The sequence below is a fragment of the Glycine max genome, chromosome 2, assembly GCF_000004515.6.
Source record: "Glycine max cultivar Williams 82 chromosome 2, Glycine_max_v4.0, whole genome shotgun sequence".
NCBI classification, from domain to species: Eukaryota; Viridiplantae; Streptophyta; class Magnoliopsida; order Fabales; family Fabaceae; genus Glycine; species Glycine max.
Genome location: NC_016089.4, coordinates 15,963,154 through 15,989,531, shown reverse-complemented (window position 1 = coordinate 15,989,531; position 26,378 = coordinate 15,963,154). Strand labels below are relative to the sequence as shown.

The window sequence follows — 26,378 nt, the reverse complement described above, 5'->3', positions numbered from 1 at the left end:
AATTTAATAGGAGTTTGAATAAATGTTAACAAAATTGATTTTAAATTCATGTGAATTATGTTTAGATATTTTTATTATAAAAATAAGTTAGGAGTAAATTTTATTATAAAAAATTTATTCAATACAAAAGTTATTTTAATTCAATTAATTTTGTATTTTTAATTAATTTAAAACAACAAAAGAGAATATATTTTTAAAAAATGCGATACGTGACATTTCACTCAACTCAATAACTAATCCACGAGGCTTAGCACTGAAAACCTTTTCGACAGTCACATTCACGAACCCCTATGCAGTCATGATTCACCCTCATAAGCATAACCCTCGCCTCATCACATATGGATCATCACCTTAGGCTAGAAGAGAATAATATAATATTAAGGCTTCATGAATTTCTTCCAACTTTTACACTATTTTTACATAGATATCGACTTAAGCGTGAGAGTTCTTGTAGGTTGGCTCCAACAAAATAGATAAAATTCCATTCGAATATTCCTTTTATAGACCGGTACTGAACAACAATAATAATAGGACAAACAGACAATAACAATGATGGCAATAATAAAGAATTAAAACAAGTGATCCTTCACCAATTTGCATGACATATTCCAATTTCAAAATTGATGTAATTTTGCTAATATCATTCCAAATTGTTGATCCTTTGCTGGTATAACTCAAAAAAAGACATCACCATATTCCCTGAGAAGGATTTGGACCTAGAGTTTTGATAAACTGTGTTGCAATTCCAAATGAGCTTGCCTTGCAATATTCATTTCCCCAAGTAAAAACATTGAGGCAACCATAGCTTTTGGGGAAAAGTTATTTGATGCCACCCAACAAAATGAATGCCTCTTTGCATACTTATTTTTTAGATAAAATCCCCAGTGATAGAGCAAGTATTCTGTAAAAAGCCAAAATAATTGCATATAACATGTTGGAATGGAAGATAAATCTGACAACACTAATGCAAGCTTGCCAGCCTTATTTAGGAATCTTTTTTTACTAGGAAGTCAAACTTTTTTCATATTCACAACTAAGAAATCAAAATAAAACCTCTTAGGCCTACCTTTTAATATAAGGAAGTCTAAATATCTCTCTAGGGAGCATGTGTTGCGGATGAAAAAAATGGAGAAACATTTTTTCACCTTAACTCTAGGAACTTCTTATGACAGAAAGTCTCTAGATTTTATAAGATTAAATTTTCAAGTAAATGTAACAAAGAGTCATGTGAACCTTTTGCTTTATCGGAAAGCAATTCATTGTTAGCAAAGTATTAGGGAGGAACAGGAAGTCCATTTATAGACACTCAAATAGACAAAACAATTCCAATCACGATCTTCTTTTAAAATTTAAGGGATAATTTTTTTTTATTCATATGAAGCAAATATACGACGATAGAATATCAGCATAGCACATATCTCAAGAAAGGTGATGCAAGCCTTTATTCAATCTTGGTTGTGCAAGGTCATTGGCAAGAGCAACAATTTTAAAGATTTTTTGTGATTTGCTTAATTAGTAACCATTGCACGAGATTCAATGCTTGACTTCTTACTTGAAGAGATGCATCAAAGTGGATCCCACATGATTTTGGTTTATTGTTAGAAGCATTATGACGTATATTTTCAAAAGCAGTCTATGTTTTTATCTTGCACCATCATGTGGTAGAGATCATTGTGTGGATTCACTTGAATTTAATGTCATTACACCTCCTTGATTGGCTCTGTGGCCTATCATATCATTTCTTGGATTCAACACGTAAATAACTTTAAATTTGTTATAATCATTACATTCTTATCCTTTTTTTCACCTATATCATTTGCATTAAATGTATTATGTTTTATCCTCTTGAAATTTAGCCAATCCCCATGCATATTTGACTCAATCATTTTTTTGGTTTAACAGACATTGGAGATAATGATTTATTTTGGACTGAATTTGATTTTGTTGAATTTAATGTAGTATTAATTAAGTGTTGTGTCTCCACTAGGAACATAGCTCGTATCTGTTTTTACTCCACTACCAACCTTTATAGGCAAAATCTGACAATTATAATTTCTAGAGAGGTGAACATAGCATCCACATTCAACATAAATAATATTGAACTTTATACCAATGGTTGTTAAGCCAAGCTATTGGTTAAGTAAGGTCAATTTCAACACATATACGTACAAAATGCTCTTTCTCAACCCTTATAGTATTGATATCAACTTTAACCAGTCTACCCACTATAACAACCATTGTCAATATTAACAGAAAAAAAAAAACTCTTGTCATGCAAAACCAAATTTTTGCACTTCTGCATGGGAAGATGAAAAATTTACATCTCATTATGTTATTGTCAAGTAATGATTAAGCATCTCTCGTTGTCCACCTGAAGTAACCTGTTGACAGAAAGTCTCTAGATTTTGTAAGACTAATTTTTCAAGTAAATGTAACAAAAAATCATGTGAACCTTTTGCTTTAGCAAAAAGCAAGTCATTGTTAGCACAATATTAGTAAGAAACAAGAAGTTCATTTCTAGACACTCAAACAGACAAAACAATTGCCATCAAAGTCTTCTTCTAAAATTTTAAGGGATAATTTTTTTTTATTCATATGAAGAAAATATACAACGATATAAGATCATCTTATCACATATCTCAAGAAAGGTGATGCAAACCTTTATTCAATCTTGGTTGTGCAAGGAGCAACCAATTTTAAGCTTTTTTGTGATTTGCTTCATTACTAACCCTTGCAAGACATTCAATGATTGGCTTCTTACTTGAAGAGATGCATCGGAGTGAACCCCGCATGATTATTGTGGATTGTTAGAAGCATTATGACGTATATTTTAAAAAGCGATCTATGTTTTTATCTCGTGCCCATCATGTGGTAGTGGATCAATGTGTGTATTCACTTGAATTTAATGGCACTACACGTCCTTGATTGGCTTTGTAGCCTATTGTATCATTTCTTGGATTTAACATGTAAATAACTTTAAAGTTATTATAGATCATTACATTCTTATCCCTTTTTTCACCCATATCATTTGCATTAAATGTGTTATGTTTTATCCTCTCGAAATTTAGCGAGTCCTCATGCATACCTAACTCCATCATTTTTTGGTTTGAAACACGTTGGAGACAATTTATTTTGGCTTGAATTTTATTTTATTAAATTTATTGTAGTATTAAGTGTCATGTTTCCACTTGGAAAATAGCTAGTATCTGTTTTTACTCCACATTTATAGGCATAAGCTGACAATTATAATTTCTAGAGAAGTGGCCATAGCATCCACATTCAACATAAATAATATTGAACTTTATATCAATGATTGTTAAGCCAAACTTTACTCGCTACAGGTTAAGTAAGGTGAATTTCAACACATATACATGTAAAACATTCTTTCTCAACCCTTATAGTATTGATATAAATTTTAACGAGTCTACCCATTATAACGACCATTGTCAATAATAATAGGAAAAAAAACTCTTGTAATGCTAAATCAAATTGAAACTAGTAAACCTTATCCATATTATGGTTTTTTTGCAATTTTGCATGGGAAAATGAAAAATTTAGATCCCTTTACGTTACTACCAAGCAATGATTAAATATCTCTCACACTCCACCTAAAGTAATTTTTTCTTATCTTCGAGTAAATCCACCTTGACCGTGTAAAAGTCATTATCAACCACCATAATGTTAAACCCTCCATTATATTAAATTTCCAAATTCTTCACAACTTTTCTTTCAATGTATTGTAACACAAATCTTTCCCAGCAATTTGACGATAATAGCATCTTGACATGGATGTCACAACTTAAAAGAACACAAAATCGTCCTAGTGTACCTCTAACAATAAGTAGTTACCGTCGTCATATTTTATGTGAAATAAATTCCAAGAAAGTAAATTTGTATTCTCCATTACAAGTAAGGTGTATTTGTTCCAAAGGACTTTGTTCTACAAAGGATTTAAATATGGGATGCTAATAGTGGTGTCACTATTGCAATGACATTACCTCTGTCACTATTACAGAGCAAGTAAAACCTTTAGTTGTCGTTACGTTTAGAATATATATATAAAAAGATTCAGTCCATTTATATATAGATATGTAACCAATATAAAAATTACAATTTTTCTTTTTTTTACATTAAATTACAATTTATTAATTTTAAAAATATACACATAAATTCGATTTTACCCACCATAAAAATAAACTTTTACATTTATAGAATTTAAATCAAATGTGACTTTCAACTTAAAGACCAAATTAATTTGACAAATTGATTTTGACTTTTCTTTCTTGTTTTTGTCAACTTAAAATAATTTTTGTTTAAGTTAATCACTCTTTTGATTCCTATGAATATGTAAATGTTCACTTTTAGTTTTATCTTTTAAGATCCTCAACTTTTAGTTCTCTGCTTAAAAAATGTGTCACATTAAATCACGGTCACTAACTCATAGTGATACTTAGAAATCTTATACATTAACATTTTGGGTGACATTGCATGACTGTAATTGTCACATAACAAATGTTTTTCTTTTCATCCCTAGAAATTTTTTTGCAATATTTTTTAGTTCCTATAAAATTTAAAACTTACTTTTGATTCCTATAAAATTCAAAATTTGGTTATAGTCTTCATAAATTTCATTAGTTTGATTTTATTCTTTGTAAAATTCGATGTTTAATTTTAGTTCTTAATTTATTATCTTATTTTAGTCATTTTTAATTTTTTAATATTTTCTTCATCCATTCTTACATTCATCTTACCAACACTTAGAAGAGAAGAAAAAGAGTATATTGTTTTTTATTTTAATCAAGAGATTTATGTAATATTTATAAAGAAGAAAAATATTATGACATTAAATTTATACTAATATATCATTTTAGTTATTTTATCAAAAAAATATTTTTATTCCTTTTTCCGGAATTCTCACTCCTAAACATATTCTTACTAGAATGGACATGCTGTTGAATAATTTTTTTAAATAGGATTACATGCATATTTTATGGAAAAGAAAAATAAAAAATTTTATAATAATTAACATAATGCTTGAGCTAAACTCCTTAATAATTATAATTATATTTAAATTGGGACATTTATAGTATGGTATATAAGAATAATTTTCTTCACGAGATTTGATTTTTTCATATAGTAAGACTTAAGCCCAAAACTTTTCCAAAGAAAAATTAGAATATACCACCTGAATTAATCACTAATTAATATTGTTGAATTATGGTGCAAAAGTACTAGTCTTGTCACGAGTGATAATTCACAAGTGTCCTTTTTTGTTTTATATGTTGAATTAATTTAGTATATGATTTATGATTTCTTCGAGCAAGTAGATATTTCGCATTTGAATGATTGTTTTTATTCTATTTCCAAGTTTTTTTATTCAATTGGTGGTCAACATGTTCCCTTCACTTTATCCAATTATTTAGTGTCTCTTTCTTAAATTACTAAAATTATTTTTGACTGTATCACAGGTTTCAATATAAAATATATAATTAAGATTGAATTAAAAAATATTTTAATTATATTTAAACGTAAAATTTAATTATGTTTGATAATTTAAAATAAATTTGATTAAAAAGAATTATATTAAACTCTAAATCAAACCCTTTCGCATATGCTGGGCATATTAGTATAGATTATTAACATCTCTAACTAACTCTACAGATCTTTGTATGGTTGAATACAGAGAAATTGGTAATTTTTGAAGAAGTGATGATGCCATAAATTATTATAGAAGTAGAATTTCACTGTTCCAATGACACAAGGGCCCAAATCTATGAAGCTATTATTGGAAGGAGTTGCATTAGATAAAGGACTAGCATTAATTTAGTTAATTTGTTCCTTTTCTGAATAAGAGTTCCCTAAGTACGCGCACGAGGAAAGAGAAAAGACAATCACACATAACTTGATCATTCTTTTATTCAATTATATATAAGAACAGAAAACCTTCTTTTTCAATTTTCACAGGGGGGCAGCAGAGGGCGCGTTTGGCAAAACGTAAAAGCATGGAGACGGAACCCTTTGTCGCCACGTGCCTTGGCGTCGGGGGAACTCATTTGTCTCCTTCCTTGTACTAGCTTCTCTTTCCACCACCCAAGACTTGATCAAAGTATCCTCATGTTGTGCTTGTGTTGCTACTCTCCTTCTTCCTCTTTTCTTCAATGAACTTCGTATCGATCTTTAAGAGAGTATGCACAGTTGTTAGTGACATATAATATTCGTCAAAGGAGTTATTAGTGGCATATAATATTATATGTCTCTATTAAACAATTTTTTCGTCTGTTAAAGTTAAAAAAATACTTCTGTTCCAAAGGCATATAATCATTTATGCCATAGGACATAATCGATTTTATGTCATTTTGTGACACGTAGATGGCTAAAATTTTGTATACAATTAAATAATAAAAACTAAAAAACATATATATACTTAAGGGTAAAATAGTATTTTCATTTATGTACCATTTTTTTCTTTTCTTACATACAAAACAACATTAATTTGAATATTTTTCCTTTTCCTCCACTTTATCTTAGTTCAACCAAACAACCTTAATTTTTATTATATTTGTACTATATTTACCTTTTATTTATTTATTTATTTTTCTTTTATCTCCTATTTCTTTTCATATTTTTTTTCCTCACAACTAAACAAAGGCTTACAGTTTTTTTCACTGGATAGTTCTTTTGCTCACAATTAATTATGTGTTTTTTTCACAGTTACCCAATGAATGTCTCTTCAAAAGTAATAAAAAATATATGTGAATAACCAATGTTTAACTAATCACAGTCTAAGTACAATGGACAGATGAAATGATATGTGCAAAAACTCATAATGGATAAAGCATACTTAGAATAAAGAAGAATAATGAGTTTAAATAACACACATAATTAATTGTACCCTAAAAAATCATAATGAAATCATGAAAAAATAGAAGCAAGTATTTATTGTCTCACTTTTACTTTGAAAAATTAATTGATTTTTTCTCACCATAATTCTATTCAAGACACACTTGAAGCTATTTAATCATGAGGTGGAGTATGATTTTACAGGCATAAGGTGTTAACAAGGTGCAAAAGTGGTTACTAATATGTGGCCTCAACCTAGTGAGAAAGGTGGTAAATCCTTGGAAATATGTTGTTTTGGCCATAGATTTATGGCTAAAGTTGACTCTATCCCTTCTCAAGCTGCTTGATGTAATGGCGATCAATATAAATATATAATGGTGTTGATAATGCATTACAGGATATAAATATATAAGCCACTTGCATATATGATTAAACTATATGAAACATCTTAAATTAAGGTCAAGTGCCTCAAAGGCCTTTAGAGCATCTCAATTACGAATTACGATCACAGTACATAAATGATGCCAATAGTCGTAATATAAGATTTTGAGCATTCACTTCCTTAATTAAATTTAGACTTCTTTAGGATCATTTTGAAACAATATTCAATAATTTTTTGGACAAAATAATGTATCTAAATAACGAATTGTGCATTTTTCTAGTGTGTGAATGAAAATTGGCAAAATTAGTTTTGAAGTGAAGTATTTTATTTTTATTTTTTTATCTTAAAAACAAGTTAATAGTAAAAAAACTAATTTATTTTTTCCAATACAAAATTACCTAATTTTACTTTAATTTAAAATCAAATTTAAACCTAACATTAATTCTTTCATGTGCGACTAAATAGATATCTAAAAGTATAATGTCAGTAACATTTTCTTTCTGATTAATTCAAATTTATCTGTCACCGATGGTGTGAAAAAAATGAATGAAAGACAAAAACTCTTGACCACAAGTAAGGAAAGATAAACAAAAGAATCAAAATGAATGAAACAAACTCTAGATAACTTAAAACTAGAACTAGATTTTTTCCCACTAAAAATGAGTTTAAATAATTTAAAATTTAAAACTAATTTAATTCTCTTTTACCCATATATGGTTATTTCAATTTTAAATTTGAAAAAAAAATCTTACTACCACCTTAAGTTGGCCTTAATTTCTATTTGATATTTTGACGTATCAATTATTTTGAATATGGATTTAAAGTCATTACCATTAGAATAAAGTTGCATTATATTTTGGATAAATATATGGATTTGGAAACGATGTTTAACTAACCTATGCAATTCTAAAAATAAAAATTATGAAATATACCAATTAAGTGTAAATCCAAACCAGTAAACTGAAATTTTGGCATGGGTGACATTTGGTATAGTGTGAATGAACAAAAAAAAAAAATGGTGCTGTTTTTACTGTTTATAGCAATAGTAGCATTATCAAAGAGTTCCCCTTCTAGAACTAGTAACGTACGCACCGCTTACATTTACGAAAATAAAATATAATTTCAGATACGAGAAAATGTTGATAACTTATTTTCTCTAATTTGGAAGATTCAAAAACTTTAACCCCAACCCATATCGTAAACAAGGCCAAAACGGGGTTGTCAATAGCCATCAAGAACAAGAAAGGTTCTGTATACAAGCTTGTACGTCACAAGTCATTTCTCCCTGCCTCTCAATACACACAAGCATACAAACAAAAACAAGGGAAAAAAAGATAATATTAAAAGAAGGGTAAACTAACCTTTTAAATAGGATAGTGATAGAAAAACTAAAAAAAAAATATTTCTAATATAAATTATAGAAAAACGTAAAAAAATTATAAATAATATAATTTTCAACTTTTAATAAAATTATTTTTATTTTCAAATTCTGACTAGTATTTTTAAGATACTAATTAACATTTGTAAAAAAAAAAATAAAAAAATAGCGACCGAAATGAAATACCACATCCCAACTAAAAAACAGCCCCCTAATTTAATTTCCGGATTTCTCTATATTTATTATTTAAACGGTGGGACCCTTTATATATAGTTTAATTCGGCCGCCAGCTTTGTCGTCTCTTTCGTCTCTCCGTCCATCCCCGTCGTTCTTTTGCGTTTGACTCTCTTCATACTCTCTCTGTTGTGTTTCTCTCTCCACCACTCCTTCTTATCACTCTCTTCCTCATAATATTGTGATCTCTCTCAGTTAGTTCCCTTTGTGAAAGCACATACATATAAAGTCTTCTTCTTTGTTTGGCCGACAAATCTATCCAAAGGGAGAGATACCCCATTACCCACCCTATTCTCTCAAGATAAGAGCTTTTTTCCCCCCTTTCTGTCTCTATTTTCCATGTATTATGAGGCGGCATAAAGGGTCGTTTATCGTGACTGTGAAGATCACTTTTTGAGCGTGTTGCTGTGGATTCGGGTTTTCCTATTTGCTATCGAGAATAAGAGAGGAAGAACAAACATGACTGGAAGTAATGAAGTCAACCTCAGTGAATCTAAGGTAAAAATTACTAAAATCCATCTGGGTTTTGTTTTTCACTTTCTATTTTATCTGAAACCTGGTTGTATATATATGTTTCTGTGTCTTCCTTGGTTTGTTTCTTCTGTGTGTGTTATGTGGGGTCTTGTTGATGAAGGGTTGCGGGGGATGAAGGTGGGGGGGGGGGGGGGGGGGGGGGGGGTAATGTTTTAATCTTTTGGCTTCAATTGCAAGGCTAAGGACGGAAAACATATCTGAGTTTCTGAGAGAGCTCTCTCTCTCTCTATTTTTTTATTACCTTTCGGGGTGTAGTTAATAATGGTGGCACTTATAGGATGATGCTCTTTTTTGGGGTTTGTTTAGTTTTTCTTGTAATTTGTATTTCTTCCCGGTTTCTTTTTCTGGTAAGTTGGAAAATTCCAGTTAGATTTGGTGGTGCAAGATGCAAATTCCTCTCTTCTCATGAAGATTTTGTAAGGCGGCGTGCCCTTTTGTAATCCTTGGTTTTGCTCTTATTTGTCAACTTTTCCTTTGATAAAATTTGTTGCTTTTAATAAATCTGCTAATAGTGCCATCTGTGATACTCTCAGCTTAGTGCCCTGGTTTTCTGATTAGAGGAGTCAGTATGCAGTTTTTCTTATAGTACACCAGTGTTAAATGGAGTGCTTTGTGGATTGTTCATATGGATAAGGTTCTAACTTGTAATTATATCTTAAATCTTTTGTAGAGTGTTGTTCCACTCAACACTTGGGTGCTTATCTCCAATTTCAAGCTGGCTTACAATCTACTAAGGCGTGCCGACGGAACGTTCAATCGAGAGTTGGCGGAATTCCTGGACCGCAAGGTCCCTGCTAATGCAATTCCTGTTGATGGTGTATTTTCTTTTGATCATGTTGAACGAAGCACCGGGCTCTTCAATCGGGTGTATCAACTAGCTCCTGAAAACATGGGGCGGTTTATAGAGCTGGAGAAGCCCTTGAGCACCACAGAGATAGTTCCTGTTATAATTTTCTTCCATGGTGGAAGCTTCTCTCATTCATCTGCTAACAGTGCTATCTATGACACCTTCTGCCGCCGCCTTGTGAACAATTGCAAGGCTGTGGTGGTTTCGGTGAATTACAGGCGATCACCTGAATATCGATATCCTTGTGCCTATGATGATGGCTGGGCTGCACTTAACTGGGTTAAATCAAGGACATGGCTTCAGAGTGGAAAGGATTCCAAGGTTCATGTGTACTTGGCTGGTGATAGTTCAGGTGGTAACATTGCTCATCACGTGGCTGTGAGGGCTGCTGAGGAAGATATTGAGGTGCTAGGTAATATTCTTCTTCACCCACTGTTTGGTGGGGAGAAGCGAACCGAATCGGAGACGAAACTGGATGGGAAGTACTTTGTGAGGCTGCAGGACCGTGACTGGTATTGGAGAGCTTTTCTCCCTGAAGGGACCGATCGAGACCATCCGGCTTGTAACCCATTTGGCCCCAAGGGTAAAAATCTTGAAGGGCTCAAGTTTCCCAAAAGTCTTGTTTGTGTGGCTGGTTTGGATCTTCTCCAAGATTGGCAAGTGGAATATGTGGAAGGTCTCAAGAATTGTGGCCAAGATGTCAACCTTCTATACCTAAAGGAGGCAACTATTGGTTTCTACTTCTTGCCTAATAATGATCATTTCTATACCCTCATGGAGGAGATAAAGAACTTCGTCAACCCTAACTGTTAATATACTACTTAACCTTACTTAAAGGATCCCATACATAACTAAAAGCCTGACATTTCACCTGGGTAATCTTTTTCTTCTATTTTTGTATCTTTTTTTTTTCTTTCCCAACTTTATAGTGGTGGTGTGTAGTTATATAAATTGTGTAGTGCTACTTACTGTCATAACATCTATGGTGGTGAATCTGAGCTTTCTGTAATCGGTGGCTACTGCTTCCTGTGCTGTGCTCAAATTTTTGAAGGGTAGCACCAGTTTCAGCAGTTTGAAGTGCCAGAGTTCAGTTCATTAGTGGGGTTTGGCTGAAGCACCGTAAATGAAGCTTACTCTATTTAACTTTTTCAACCTCAGTAGCTGCAGAAGGGGAGTTACAAGATATGGCTTTGGTTCAGTGAATGCATTTATGTTGTATAACATATTATTGAATGGGAACTGGAGCAAATGCCAACCTGTTATGAACTTTTATGTTCTATAAATGGCTTGTTTGTTTACTTTTCAGTTAGAATTTTCATCAGGAAGAAGCCAAGGTTGTAATATATTTCACTTGTTTAATTCAAATTAAGCAGTTTCATCTTCTAGACATGAATGCCACAAATGGTTTTGCTTTTATTGTGGTATTTGAAGGAATGTTCATGTCTGCAAGTGTGCTTAAAAACTTAGGTTGCGCAGTTATTTTTGTCTTTTCTGATGCAAGGACTATTTTTATGACAAAAGAATAAGGATATGGAAGGACTATGGTAATGTCTGAACATGGCACAATTTATCCATGCTGTTTAGACCTTCTTGTCGTCCGAATCATCACCACCAATGGTGAAGAGTGGAAGATAAAAGTAGTAATATGCACTAGTGGTTAAAAAGATGAAGCGTTTGAATTATCATGTGGTTTTTATACCAAACTCTTTGCATCTCAGTTAGGGGTTGAACATAAGATTCGCCTCGAAAAGTTGATACCAAAGTCCAAGATGGAAAATGAGAAGAGTTTGGCGTCATGCGTGTGCCTAATCATAAGGATAATGAAAAATGTAATGGAAACGAGGTGGGTGGGAGAGGAGGACCATCCTCGGTCCTTGATTGCCTTAAGCAAATCTCATCCACCAAAAAGACACAAAAAACTTTCACAAAAACTGTGGAACAATCATAGGGAATATTAATGATATTGCTATGTACGTTGAGACCAATAAGAGAGGTGGTATGCATGAGAAATTTTTACAGTCCAGTGCTTCCTAATTCCTACTCCACCTCTGAATTGATTCAATCATACTAAGAAAAGGAAGGTTACGGGGGCAACCATGCATGATCAAGTTGACATCCACAATTGGAGTCACACTGTCTCAAACCAAATATAGTTGAAGTTCCTTGACCAAGCAATCTGCATATATAACTGAAAGCAGTGCCCATATTCAGCCACAAGAGTGCACAAAACCCGGAGTAACAAATCAAGTATTTAGCTACATCATTATGGTCTATAGAAATAAGGTTGGAAGGACCTTTACTTAAGGCAGGAAGATTGATGTGGTAAAAGATAAAACTCGAGTTCAAGTTTGATGGCAATTGTTTTTATGCAGTTGAAGGAATTTAAAATTTAAAATTTAAAATTTGTTACAATTCTTGAACAATTTATTATCTTTCGTTTATTGATATCAGACTCAATGTAAAAGAGGCAACACTTAATTAAGAAAAGATACTTATAATTATTAACTGCGAGACAAGTTTTACATTTCAAGATCCAAGAGTATGTAAGTTTTCAGTTTCAATTCGATTTTGCCATCTTTTATTACAAAGCCTTAATTAAAAACACCTAGAATATAAAGGAAGATAGTTCTTCGTAGATTGATAATCTAAAAATTAAAAATAGAAGGTCATGATTAGGAACCTACATCTGAAACTTCTATGAATTGGGACTTAAATGCTAATCATGCACCAATCAAGTGTTCACGGATTGTTTCATTCTGAAATTATGTGTTTCAACTAGACCTATAGACATCTCTAGTGTATCTAAGGATTTTCATTTGGCAACCGGTGGGATTGGAATCTGCTGAGCTGACATGCAACTAGTATTAGTTGTGTCTCAATACAAGTTCTAACACTTTCATGTGATTCATAATGTCACTGCCAATTGGTCAGACACCTTAATACCAATTTGAGAAGGCAGGTGCAGGGTTATTTTACGTTTGATCAGCGTGCAACAAGGACTTGTGGGACATTATATTCTTGCCCCTATGTATTTTAAATACAGCATATCAAGAGACCTGTTCTATATTTAATAAACTAGCTCAATTGGTAAATTCTCGAAACAGTTTATTGTTGTGACTTAATCACTCGGATAAAAAAGATTTAAAAAAAACAAAAACAAAAAGAGACACTCGATTGTGAGTTGTTTTGCAGATCAAATTTTTATTAATTAACAAGCTTAATTATTTATTAATATTATTAAATATTTTCTATATCTTTTCTATACCATTAGAATCACAATGTCCCCTCATACAGTTTCACTTCTTTCTTCTCGAGAGAAATGCAAGCACTAACAAATTAGTTACCAATAAACCATTAATTTCATTTCTAAAGTACTATTGTCTCCTTAATAGTTTCTAAACTAAGCAAATTACGTAAATGATCTTTCAAGTATTAGAAATAAAACTAAATAGTCTTTCTTTCTAATAAAAACAGTACCCAAGGCATCAACATTACATGTTTTATTTTTTTAAAGTATTTTTTAAAACATTTTCTTAAAGTATTTAGTTATTATTTAAACTAACAAAAACAAAAAAATAATATTTATTTTTTTAGGTGAGTGGCATCCCTATGTGGAAGTAAAGAAAACTAATATATATATCAATATATAGAAGAGATATAATTTTATGTAACTGTTTTTTGTGTTCACATTTTATTCTTATTCTTAATAATACTAAATTAGTGACAATAATTAATTTTCTTTATGTAGATTACAATTGATCTACTAACCAAAATTAAATAATTAGACAAAAGTAAATTGGACGAAAAAGAAAGGAAACAAAAAAGTAACAAATTAAATGTTTTTATTCTGCATAATCGTATCAAAGAATTTAGGAAAAATAAAAAGTAAGCTCAAAAGATAAGTTGTTGAACCATCTATGGATATAGCATTGTAAATGTCCAATTGTATACTGTAAAATTTGAAAGTATTCAAACGTGAAATAAATTAACTATGACATAGAAATAGATTAAAGCAAAGCTTATCATATTGCAACTTTTCAAACGTGGTTCGTGTTGTCCTGACGTTGAAGATACCTAATTAGTATTTGGTAAATCCTTATCAGTGATAGTAAGTTAATTATTTTATGATAAATTAATATTAATCTAATGTCTTGTTTTGAACAAACATGATCTTATGCCAATTATCTATTATTAGCAAATGATATCACTGCTTCCTTTTTTTTATCATTATTTTGTCATTGATTATTAGTATTTTGTCTTTTAATGCGTAACATATCTGAACATATACGTGAGGTTCATTTACTATGACCCTAATTTATAAATTTTGGTTCTCTATATTGTTGGAGTTTAATTATGTTTGTCTTTAAATGCACATGTTTATGAATATACTATGATATGATTTATAAATAATTTTAGTACGTGATTATGAATTTAATATTTGACTCGTACTCACACAAAAAATAAACATATTTGTGAGGTTATCTTTTTCTTGGAGCCTTTGTTGGATTTTAATTGTATACTAAACCAAATAAAGGTTGTTGAAAAAAAAAATCTGACTGCCCCAAAATATGAACAAATTAAAATGCGCCCACACAAAAGAGGAAGCAATGATAAATTTTGGAATATTAAAACTTAAAAATGACTAAATGAAGCGAAAACACACACACACACACATGATGTTAATTAAATTACATTTTTTTATAAAAAAAAAATACATTTTAAATCATTCATAACTAATTAGTCATGCGTTATGAATGTTATAATCTCATTTAATGTAACTAAAAAATCTGCCAAGTTAAATAGAAACATATATTATTATTATTATTATCATAAAATTTGAGTTATAATTTAGATAGGATAATGAGATTTTATATTTAAAATATAAAAGAAAAATCAATAAAAGTACCACATCTACTATTTGGTTTGGTTTGAAACACTCTTACTAAATAGCAAGATACTTGTACTTGCTGGTATAAGTCATTTAAAATTAATAAATATCCTAATTATAAACATGGTAAGTTATTTTATTTTATTTTTAATTCCCCTTAAACATATATTTTAATTTTTAATTATATTATGTAAAAAGAAACATTTTAAAATTATTTTTTAGTATAAATGTATGTTTCAATAAACATCAAGCACAATTTAATTTTACACAAAAACAAATAAAAACTAGCCTTAATTACATATTTTACCACCAAATTTTATCATTCAGTGAATTTTATTATCCAAGTTTTATTTTCGCAAATTTTACGGTTTTTACAAAATAATTTCATTTTGTTGTCAACATGATGATAAAAAGGACAAAAAGTAAAAACTTGAATGGTAAAATTTATAATAAATAAAGTTGGGTGATAAAATGTATAAAAATTAAAATTTAAGTGATAAAATGTAAGAAAAATAAATCTTGAGTAATAAAATTTGTTAAAAATCTTGAGTAATAAAATTCATAAAAAATAATAATGATTGGATGATACAATGTGCTGTTAAACCTCAAAACTAAAGGTAACTGAAAATAGAAATAACAAATAAAGAAGAAAATACAATAATATAAAAGAGAGATTGTGTGTTGCGGCTTCTTCTCCGAGCACATGCAGAGTAGAGAATCTTGTTCATCTTCACCCACCCGCCTTATCCAATATTTAATGGTAACAGTAACATCATACATATATACATATATGATGGATGATTGTGTGCCAAAAGCAGAAAAGTCCTTCAAATGTTACCCTTTTGGTTACATTACTATCTATTATCACCATTCACTACTATAGTATTACTATTTATTATCCCAAAGATTTACATAATTAAACCATAGATGTTTCCTCTTTTTACTTATTTTCGTTCATATAATTTGTGACACGAGTTCCTTGGTTTGACTGTTTCAGTTGACTTTCACTTTGTAGTTCTAATGATGATTTTGCTTATTCACGGTGGAAAATTATTTGTTAGGGATAAGGGGAACTGGGTTCTATAATTCCTAATTCATTCCTGCTTTTGCTTGCTTCCTCGTAAAATTTTAGTTTTGAGTGCAGCGAGGTGGGGTTATTTTAGTTTCGCTAATACTCTTCAGAATTAAGAATGTCATGAATTATGATGTTTGCCAAATTCTCTTACCCTGGAACCTTATATTTGTCGTCGGAAGCTAGTTCAATTTCTTTAAATTTAGTGCTTCAACACAGCATACCAACCCCATTTTAAGGTGAAAACCAGAGTCAGGCCCTGCTTGAATAAATTTCTCAATAAGTACTTTTATAGGAGAAAAAAATAAGAAGGTAAAATGAATTAAACTTCTATGATAAGTTAAAATTAACTTATGCATAAGTTAATTTACAAAAGTTATCTCATTTTGCTTCTCTGAAAACTGGTTTTAACTTTTGCATAAGCTAAGTTTAACTTACCAGATGAACTTAATTCATTTTATCTTCTTAAAGTATTTGTTGGAAAGTTTTATCCAAACCAGTCCTTAGCCTAGAAAGCTCTGCCAAATCAATACTAATATGCAGATGTTTTTCTCAAGGAAAGATCTTAACTTTCTACGTGAGAAATGAAATAGATTTATCTTTGAATGATCTTTGTTTCATTTTTTTTTCCTTTGCTAACAACGGTTTCTAATTATTTATATGAAAAATGAAATCTGAAAATTTACTCATTTTTGTGGCTATTTCTTTGTCTGTAGGATTTAGAACACGGAGATTTTATGAACATTTTGCAGGAGATAAGATGCACCAGCATTACAAAATTTTGCGTGCTTCTGTGAATAGTTATGTATGCCACATCCAGTGCACGTTACATTGACGAAATGGGTTATGCTGTGAATCCGGTCTCTGTGTAGATGGAGATGCCATTCAAGAAGATTCTAGTAGTGGACAAACTAAAAGGCCATTAGAAAATTTAGACAATGAAATTGCTCAGATAACAAAGTTGAAGTCACACCCCATCAACAATTAGTCCTAGTTGGAACTGGAAGACCAGAATTGCCTGTTTCTCCTGTGAAGATGCTGGCAGGTCGGGAATCTAATTACTCCAGCCGATCGCTGTCATCTTTTGAGCAGATATTTGCCTGTAAATGGTCCCTGGCTAATTGACCAAATGTCTAGTAGGGCTTATGTCTCCTAGTTTCAAGCTGATGGTTCTCTTTTTATTGCTGGGTTCCAGCTTCAACCTTATATGCATGCTATAGTTTTGATTCCAATTAAATTGCTTTGCAGGGAAGTCACATAAGAATATACAACGTGGACAGAGGTTGGAAAGTTCAGAAGAACATTCTAGCTAAAAATTTGAGATGGACAATCACTGATACATCTCTTTCACCTGATCAACGCTATCTAGTAAGTTACTGTGTTCTACATCCTTTTAATCCTTTTCTTATAATTCTACTATTGTCAGGCAGACTCAGGCTTTTTCTTATGGCATTTGTACTCTTCAATTTCAGGTTTATGCCAGTATGTCACCCATTGTGCACATTGTAAATGCCGGATCTGCTGAAACAGAGTCCCTAGCAAATGTTACAGTAATCACAACCAATGCTACTCCCCCAGCCCCTACTAATTCCATAAATATTGCAATTGCTTTAAATGCTACCAAATATTACAGAGCAATAGATATTAAAAAATTGGATTTTCATGATATGTGCCAATCATTTCTGGTAGATTTGGTGTATGGATTTTTTTCATTTTAATTGTATTCTTTTCCTGTTTGTAATATTTCTTCAAATACGCAGGAGATACATCATGGTTTGGATTTTTCATTAAATGATGATGGAGGATACTCCTTTTGAATTTTCTGTGTGAAATTCTCAAAAGACGGGAGAGAATTAGTTGCAGGAAGTAGTGGTGATTCTATTTATGTATATGATCTTGAAGCAAATAAGCTCTCACTTCGAATTTTAGCACACACGGTATTGTTACTAGGCATAAATACTACATTTATTTAGCTTCGTGTGCTTTAGGCTATTGTTTGATATCTATTGGTTTATGTATTTTTGTTGCAGAAGGATTTAAATTTCATGATTTCATGATATAATTGCAGTCTCTACAGGCTATATAGAATTGATTGTAACATGAAGGGGCAGTTTTATATTCTGTGTGATAGATTGCTCAACTGAATATGAACCACTCTATGTATTGGCAGTGCCTTTACAGCAGTGCATGTGAAATTTTATTTGAGATCGTGTTTCATTGATATATTTGGAAATAGAAGTTAAAATGTACAATAAATTTGGAGAACATGGGTAGATTTTCATATCCTAAGGAGGAATGTTGATTTTATTCCTAGATTCTCTTTGAGCTACAATGCTAAGTCTATGTTTGCTTAAGTGCAAAATCAAGATCATTTGAGAGAATAACTTTGGTAATCAAATATAGAATTACTACTTGTAATGAACAGATTTTCTGCACTATCTTTTTGGCTGAGGGGTACATTGAAGGTCTAATCCATTATTTGCCTTTGTAATATCTGGAATAGATAACCCAGAGTTGGTACGAATAATCTTGCTGGAGAATCACACTGCTTCTTCGTACCCCCTACCTCACCCCAAGCTACCAAAATAAATTAAAAAATAAAATGTCCAAGCCAAAACATATGAATTGGATTGGACTTAAATCCTTTTTCATTTCAGTGCAGAAGTTATTTTCCTATTGTGCTAACTTCTGATGGTTCAAAAATATTAATCCATAGAGGTTCTAACATTTGGTTTTCATTTTATGTCGCAGTCTGATGTGAACACTGTACGTTTTGCTGATGAAACTAGCCATCTTATTTACTCTGGGAGTGATGATAGTTTCTGCAAGGTTTGTTCTACACCATAAGATGACTTTTCTTTTCTGTCAAGATATTATGTTCTTTTTCCCTTTGAGTATCACAACTTTTGATTTTATACATGGGAAGTGGTGGCCACCTTTTACATAGGAAGTCAATCTCAGTCATACTAGGTTAAATAAATATATACTGAGCCTGAAAGTTATTAGTTGAGAGATAAGTGTGAGAGTTCTTTGCTTTGGTCAGTCAGAAATTCCATATCTAATAATTAGGATTGTTTCGTCCTTTCCCCCAATTTTTGGTGAAGGATAAATTCTAATACACAAGTTTGGTTAGGTCTGGGATCTGCTTAATTGCTAAAGGCAAGCCAGCAGGGGTTTTAATGGGACACCTTGAGGGCATTACATTTATTGATACCCGAGGAGATGGACTTTATTTCATTTCAAATGGTAAAGATCAAACGTTCAAACTTTGGGACATACGCAAAATGTCATCCAATGTTACCGGGTATTTTTTTTTACCAGGAATATTCTGATTTCCACAGTTCTTGAATTGTAAGCTTATATGTTTTGACAAAAGGAAATAAATAATGAGTAAATTAAACTTTGGGCCCATATTTTTTCCTGATTTTACTTTGCCACCTTATAGTTTAAAAAGTGTGAATAAAGCAATGGAGAGATAAAGATTTATACATTTGTTGATTTGGAAATTTTTTAAATTAAAATAAAATTTTGATAAAAGATATACTCATGGTGATAGTGTTTACTTATGCTAATGTCATCAAATGGATTAATGTGAAATTTAATAAGATAAAAAAATGCTTGTAAACTACCATGTGAAATATGCCATGTCATCTTATGCATTTAGTCACTGGGAAAACAGCTATGATGCTCAGATATGATAAATGTATCGGATACGATTATTTCAAAAATATATAGGATCAATACATGTAAGATACATATTTAGAAATGTATAAAAAATCATAAAATATATAATTACAATTCTGCAAACCCAAATTAATTAAAAACATATTTGTTGAACATTAGTGAAAACAAAAAAAATAAATTACAACTCAATTGTCATCATAAATTACTTTCTATTATTTACATATAAGAAAAGTACTATAAATCTCCTTGCTTTCTTGAAATCATTCATAAAGAAAACAATTTCTATTTTTGGTTCATTAAGGGACAATTATATATTATACATAAGTTTTTCATGTAGTTGTATTGGATTTTCATAAAAATACTTTAAAAGTTTGGATACTTCACTCATAAGTATGGGCGAAGTATCCAAAGAGTATCACTATTGGTACAGGAGGTAAATTGAATTATTGGTGTTTCATAGTTTTGAATACTTCATGGATACGTATTGGTGAAGTATCCAAGAGTATCGGTATCGGATACGTATATGATATGGATACGTGAGGCAAATTGGAGTATTGGTGTTTCATAGGAAAACAGCAATCAATTGAGCTGATAATGGAAAATTGAGATGATATATTGTTCATGACTCAATCTTCTTAACACATGTCTGGAATAAATAAGATGACTGAAGTTCGTGTTGGGGTAATATATAGCTGATGAGTATTGCTATGCTGCTGATATATAACAAGATACAGATTCAGTTATGCCCACATTTCCATAAGGTATCATGGTGGAATTTGAATTTATCTTAATTCTTAAATGATTCTATCAGTTAATTACTTAATTATGCTTGTGAAATTATATATATCAGATTATGAGGCCGATTTTTTCAATTATCTACGAAGCATTCTCACTACATTCTATCGGAAAAAATGCAAAATACTGGAAATTTTATGTAATTTTGTTTACAGAATGATGTTTCATGTTGGACTCATGATTCTGTCTCTATTTGTGTTTGCATGACTGTGGGAAATTGAAGATCTTAGAATGATTTTCAGAATTCAGTCTTGCATGTGATATTTATAGATCTTAAACCTAGCTTATGATGTCTGTTCCTTTCCAGGATTATGATATTTCTATCTAGATGAAATTGTCAATGCAATGACATACTATAACAGAGTTTTCTCTCTATTCCAGCAATCCTGGGTATAGGAGTTACGAATGGGATTACAGGTGGATGGATTATCCACCCCAAGCAAAAGACTTAACTCATCCTTGTGATCAGTCAGTGGCTACTTATAGAGGCCATTCGGTCTTACGCACTCTCATCCGCTGCTATTTCTCCCCAGCATTTAGGTGAGCACTAAGCTTGCATTGCTCTGTAATTGTTGTTCCTTTTCTTGTCATGGTCCTCTTTTGATCTTTTTCTTCCTTAAAGCTGCAATTGTTTGCCTGAATCAACAAAACTGTTTGTAAAAATCTGCTTTTTTTTTTTTTTGCAGGGGGGCAGAATAAAAACAAGTTGTGTCAGGTTCATATTGGACCAGCATGCAGCTTGCTTAGCATGTTTTTAAACTTCTTTTTTCAAGCAAAATTTTGACTTTTGAATTGTTGCGAATTTGATTAATTTAGCTTGCCTAATGTTTATCTTCAATTTTACAGCACGGGCCAGAAGTACATCTATACTGGATCACACCACGCATGTGTTTATATATATGATTTGGTATGTATTTTAGTTACTACTGCTCTAGCATTGTATCCATGCTGTATAATTGGGAAAACATTATTCAGGTACAAGATCACTAAAAAAAGTACATTTCATAAAAAAATAACACTGATATCCCTTATATTAAATGGAAATCCACCTTTTTTTATCTCTATCCATGTTTCATTTTTTGAGGTAAAATTGTGGATTATGATATATTTCAAGCATGGGTAATAAGACTACAGGTTTCTGTCTTCATTACCCATACAATGGCTTGCTTAAAAGGAAACACTTATCACACTGAGATGAACACCTTTGCTGACTCTACATAAAATTCCGCGATGCAGCTGCTGTGAAAAAAATTGTAGAGGAAGAATGGTGGAACGTGATGGATATCCTCTTAAGCCGTCATGCATGAACATACTTCATCCTAATCAGTAAATTTTGCGGTTAGATCGTGCTGTTTGTTTATTTGAAAAGAAAAGAAAAAAAAAAACACAACAAAAAGTTCAAGTTGGTTCTCTTTTGATGGTAACTTCGATAATTCACCACCACAGGTGAGTGGAGCTCAAGTTGCAACACTGAAGCACCATAAATCACCTTTGAGAGATTGTAGTTGGCACCCCTTCCATACTACGCTTGTTAGCTCTTCTTGGGATGGAGATGTTGTGAAATGGGAATTTGCTGGGAGTGGTGATACACCAGCCTCTTCAACTAAGAAGAGGGTATGGACAAGACATTTTTATGAACATTACCTATGATGTCAGTCAAAAAATCAGTTATGAAAAAAATGATCTGGGAGATCCATACCCTGTTGTTCATGAAGTTGTATAGAATGTTTTGACATGATAAGGCATGGCGCGAACTGCCACAAAATCTTGGTACATAAATAGCCATGTAAATTGAGATTGGAATTGATTCATTAGGACGTTGTGCCTGTAATAAATTATTTATATTGTACCAATTCGTCATTAATTGGTGCGGTCTTCTTGTGGTGAAACTAGGTTGCTGCATGGTGCTTTCGCTGAAGCATTTACACGTACACTGTACCCCTAATTATTGTGGAGCACCACCTTTTGTAAAGATCAGGCATAAAGTTAATAATGCTTCTGGTTACTTCAAAGTTAGGCTGTTTTGCTTCAGATAGCTGTAAACCATAGAAAAAACAGTGACAGCATATATTTGCCAAAACGCCACTACCAAGATGCCCATATTACTGTGGTTGTGCCGTTGTGGGTGTCATGAGAATCTTAATTCATAGTCCCATCCTTTGTTGTCTTGTTTTGGTGATTTATCGTAGTATTATTTTCTCTGTCACGATACCTTAGTTCCTTGATTTTGATAGAAGTAGAACACATAATAATGATATAGAAGAGCAGGTTGATTTATAAAAAGCAAAAGTGTTCCAAAATATTATGAGTTTTACCTTTTAAAGAATGGAGAAATTTCTCACATTATTGGCGTGTGAGATAGCTGTTTCTCGGAAAGGGCCACACTTCCGAAGGCGTTATCTTAACAAATTGTAAAACTATGGGGGACCCTTCTCTCTGCCGTCTGGATATTGGTAATGAAAGCAAAGATGTTATTCTAAGCTACAAACAAATTATGAGATGATAAAACGTGAGATTCCATTAGGAAAAGGACTGAAATGCCGAGTAAAGTTAGTACACTCGGTACTATGAAGACAACAAAACATGGAGGGTTGGGTTGGGGCCTCCTCCAACAGAAAAAGGCTATATACATTTTAATTTTTGGCAATAACGGTCTGATTTAATTTTAAGAAATAATTTATTTATTTAAAGGCAAATTGCAAAGGATTGCTATTTACTAATTCCCAGAAGATTTTCTATGTGAAGATTAGGGGTAACAAAAAATTCCATGTGGGTTGGCTAAAAAATTGAAAAAATAGAAGTTAAACTTAATGATGATGGGTTTAATCATATGTTAGCAGATATAGACAGGCACCATGCCAAAAACTTTTAGCGTGTTATCTGATCTAGAACATTTTATCTAACAAAGGCAACAACGGGAGACAGACAGTAGGCAAATTTCTCAAACTAGGTTACTTTTAGAAACTAATTCCCAAAAGGGGGCTGTTTTGAAACTTTTTCCGGGGGGGGTCTGTTTTTGAAGGGGACTCGCCAGTGGGGTTGGCGAGTCCCCTTCAAAAACAGACCCCCCTGAAAAAAGTTTCAAAACAGCCCCCTTTTGGGAATTAGTTTCTAAAAGTAACCTAGTTTGAGAAATTTGACACAGACAGTAAGTTTAATTCAATCGTACCTAAACTCGGTTCTTTTCTCTTGTTTTCTACTCAAATTTACTTTTTTCTATGATGCTTTCACATCAGCTGCTTCATGTGCTCTTCCTCTTCGGTAAATTTAATCCAACCCTACCTAATCTCAGTTCCTTTTTCTTGTTTTTTTCACATTTGCTTTTTACCATGATGATTCCCTGTCGCCACACTCGCAAACACAGAGGGCGGAAAAAGAGTCTGTCCAGACCCAAGACTCAAAAGGCTTACAATTGCAATGCGGAAAGGGATACTGCCATTGTAGGGAGCACACCTACTCGTGCTTATGGAAAGCTAAAAAAAGCTGAAGAAACGGTAATTGCGTATAATGGCCACCACCACTCCACTTCCCACAAAAGGATAGAATCTGAAAATTTGTAATCATGTGTCACACAACTCTTCTAAAAATAAGTGAAAATTGAAATGATGGAACAATCACCAATTGGCATGATACATACACATCACAGCAAATTTTACACATTACAGCTCTTCCCTTCCAATAATATGTACCAAAGTTATGAACGCGCGGGGTGCCACACCACTATATAATCATTTGGAGCTTCTACCATGACCCTAGCTAGAAGCATTTTAGATGAACCAAAGAAAAACAAAACAAAAAAGATTCCAAATGCCAAGATGAGAAATGAAACTCATCAAATTTTATAATTTTCCATGTATTTGAGTCAATAATAAAAGACTGGTGTGTTAACAAGACATGACAATAAAAATAAGAAAAAGAGTGAAAAGATTTATTTACAAGACATGACATAATAGTTTGAACTGATAGAGATAGCATCATTATAATGACCAATAACCTTTTGCTTTGATTTCCTAATGGACTAATCATATTACATTAGTAATATAGATAATAACCATGATCATGATCATAATCATAATAATAATAATAATATGTAGAGCGAGCATCAGACTTGAGAGAAGCTCTTGGATCAAAATAGTAGCCAGGGTTTCTAAATCTAATCCAAAAATATTCACAATCATCATCTTATTCATTCCCCCATAGTTATCACAAAATTAAATAATAATGAATCAAAAAGGGCAAGAAAGAGAAGGAAAGGTATATATATGATTTTGATCGGGATCAGGATCAGTCCTTCAAATCCTTCAGCTGGTTGCACTGCGTAGTAGGCCTGGTTTTCTCCTTGCCAGCCCTCAAGGGGCAGGGCGTCTCTACGGGAGGGACCATGCAGTTATACTGCAGACACAGCGAGCTTCTTTCTGGAATCACCGCCGTTGGGCTTATCTCAATCCCCGTCAGATAGTTATGCTGCAAGTAAAGTATCTGAATGCTCGCGTCCAGCAACCGCTCCACGAAGCTAGCCGGAACCCGACCCGTGAACCGGTTGTTGTTCAGGTAAAGATTCTGCACTGTCGCCAGCATCGGTGATATCTGACCATACAACCGGTTGTAACTGAGATCAACGGTCGGGATGGAAACCTGATCCACGGGCTGGACCGGGCCCGAGAACTGGTTCCTTTCTAGCTGCAGATTTGTCAGCGGAAAGGAAAAGATATGGCCCGGGATTGGGCCCGTGAACTTGTTTAGGCTTAGGTCCAAATACTTGACCTGGTCGAGGCGGGCTAGGAGGCGGTCCATTGGGCCCGTGAGCTGGTTCCAGGAAAGAGAGAGGTACTGGAGAGAGGGAGGGAGAGAGTTGGGAGGGAGCGAACCGGAGAGAGAGTTGTGCTTCAGATCGAGCCGGGTTAGTGTGTGCGACTCGAACCGGGGAACCGAACCGGAGAGGCGGTTGTGGCAGAGGATTAGGTTTGTTAGCTCCGGTAGGGTTCCTACCGTTGGAGGAATGCGTCCAGTGAGCTGGTTGTAGCTGAGATCGACGGTTCGGAGGTTGCGGAGTTCTCCCAGCTTGGTCGGAATTTCGCCGGAGATGAAGTTGCGGTTGACGCCGAGAAACCTGAGGTTCTTCAAATCGGAGAGTGTTTCGGGGAGGGGACCGTAAATACGGCCAGGGACGACGGTGAACTCGGCGAGCGCGGAGAGCTTGCCGACGGAGGGGTGGAGGCGGCCGGTGAGGCCGGGAGAGCCAGCCCTGGGGTCGCCGAGGTTGAGCGCGATGACCTTGTCGGAGTCGCAGTAAACGCCGGCGAAGTTGCATGGGTCTGCGGTGAAATCCCAGGAAGAGAAGAAATCGGAAGCAGGCATGTCTTGCAGAGCTTTACGAATGTTTTGCAGAGCGAGGAAATCAGCAGGGTCCAAAATAGCCTCCAGTTGGAGAAAGCAGAAGAAAAAGAGAAGCAGTGCATAGGAAGAAGAAGAAGAACTGGTCATGCACTTCGCCATTGAAAGCCAATGCCAATGGACGAAGAAGCAGAAAAGAGGGTTTTATAAGTGAGAGCAATCACAATTCAGAATATGCAACTAATAGTCAAACACTTTATTTAAAGAATGCGATTAAGCAAATCAACTCACTCACTCTATGTATCTGAATCAATAATCTTTTTGTGTTGGCTTCTTAGAGAAGGCGCAATCACTACTATTTTGCTTTCTTGTACTTGCTACTCAACCAAC

At 33.0% G+C, this 26,378-nt stretch overlaps 3 protein-coding genes across 3 annotated transcripts; 2 read left to right on the top strand and 1 right to left on the bottom strand.

Moving 5' to 3' along the window:
- The first annotated feature begins 8,889 nt into the window (after nt 1-8,889).
- Nucleotides 8,890-11,600, top strand: LOC100804463 (gibberellin receptor GID1B). Its single transcript, XM_003518892.5, has 2 exons — nt 8,890-9,332; nt 10,039-11,600. Exons 1-2 carry the CDS (start codon nt 9,294-9,296, stop codon nt 11,026-11,028), a joined length of 1,029 nt encoding a protein of 342 aa, XP_003518940.1. The 5' UTR covers nt 8,890-9,293; the 3' UTR covers nt 11,029-11,600.
- Nucleotides 11,601-17,014: 5,414 nt separating this feature from the next.
- On the top strand, nt 17,015-22,822 carry LOC100803937 (LEC14B homolog). Its single transcript, XM_041012677.1, is given in 10 exon segments — nt 17,015-17,035; nt 17,221-17,277; nt 17,424-17,543; nt 17,648-17,725; nt 17,936-18,112; nt 18,927-19,004; nt 19,309-19,479; nt 21,036-21,194; nt 21,341-21,561; nt 21,891-22,822. Coding segments are annotated over 7 exon segments (555 nt in total). The 3' UTR covers nt 19,333-19,479; nt 21,036-21,194; nt 21,341-21,561; nt 21,891-22,822.
- Nucleotides 22,823-24,634: 1,812 nt separating this feature from the next.
- On the bottom strand, nt 24,635-26,378 carry LOC100794756 (LRR receptor-like serine/threonine-protein kinase ERL2). The gene has a single exon (XM_003520174.5). It carries the CDS (start codon nt 26,148-26,150, stop codon nt 24,939-24,941), a length of 1,212 nt encoding a protein of 403 aa, XP_003520222.1. The 5' UTR covers nt 26,151-26,378; the 3' UTR covers nt 24,635-24,938.

Excerpts from the sequence above, each read along its gene's own strand:
- LOC100804463 (XM_003518892.5), top strand. The coding sequence starts at position 9,294 with ATGACTGGAAGTAATGAAGTCAACCTCAGTGAATCTAAG. Across the intron at positions 9,333-10,038 it reads TCAACCTCAGTGAATCTAAG|AGTGTTGTTCCACTCAACAC; the intron begins GTAAAAATTACT and ends AATCTTTTGTAG.
- LOC100794756 (XM_003520174.5), bottom strand. The coding sequence starts at position 26,150 with ATGGCGAAGTGCATGACCAGTTCTTCTTCTTCTTCCTATGCACTGCTT.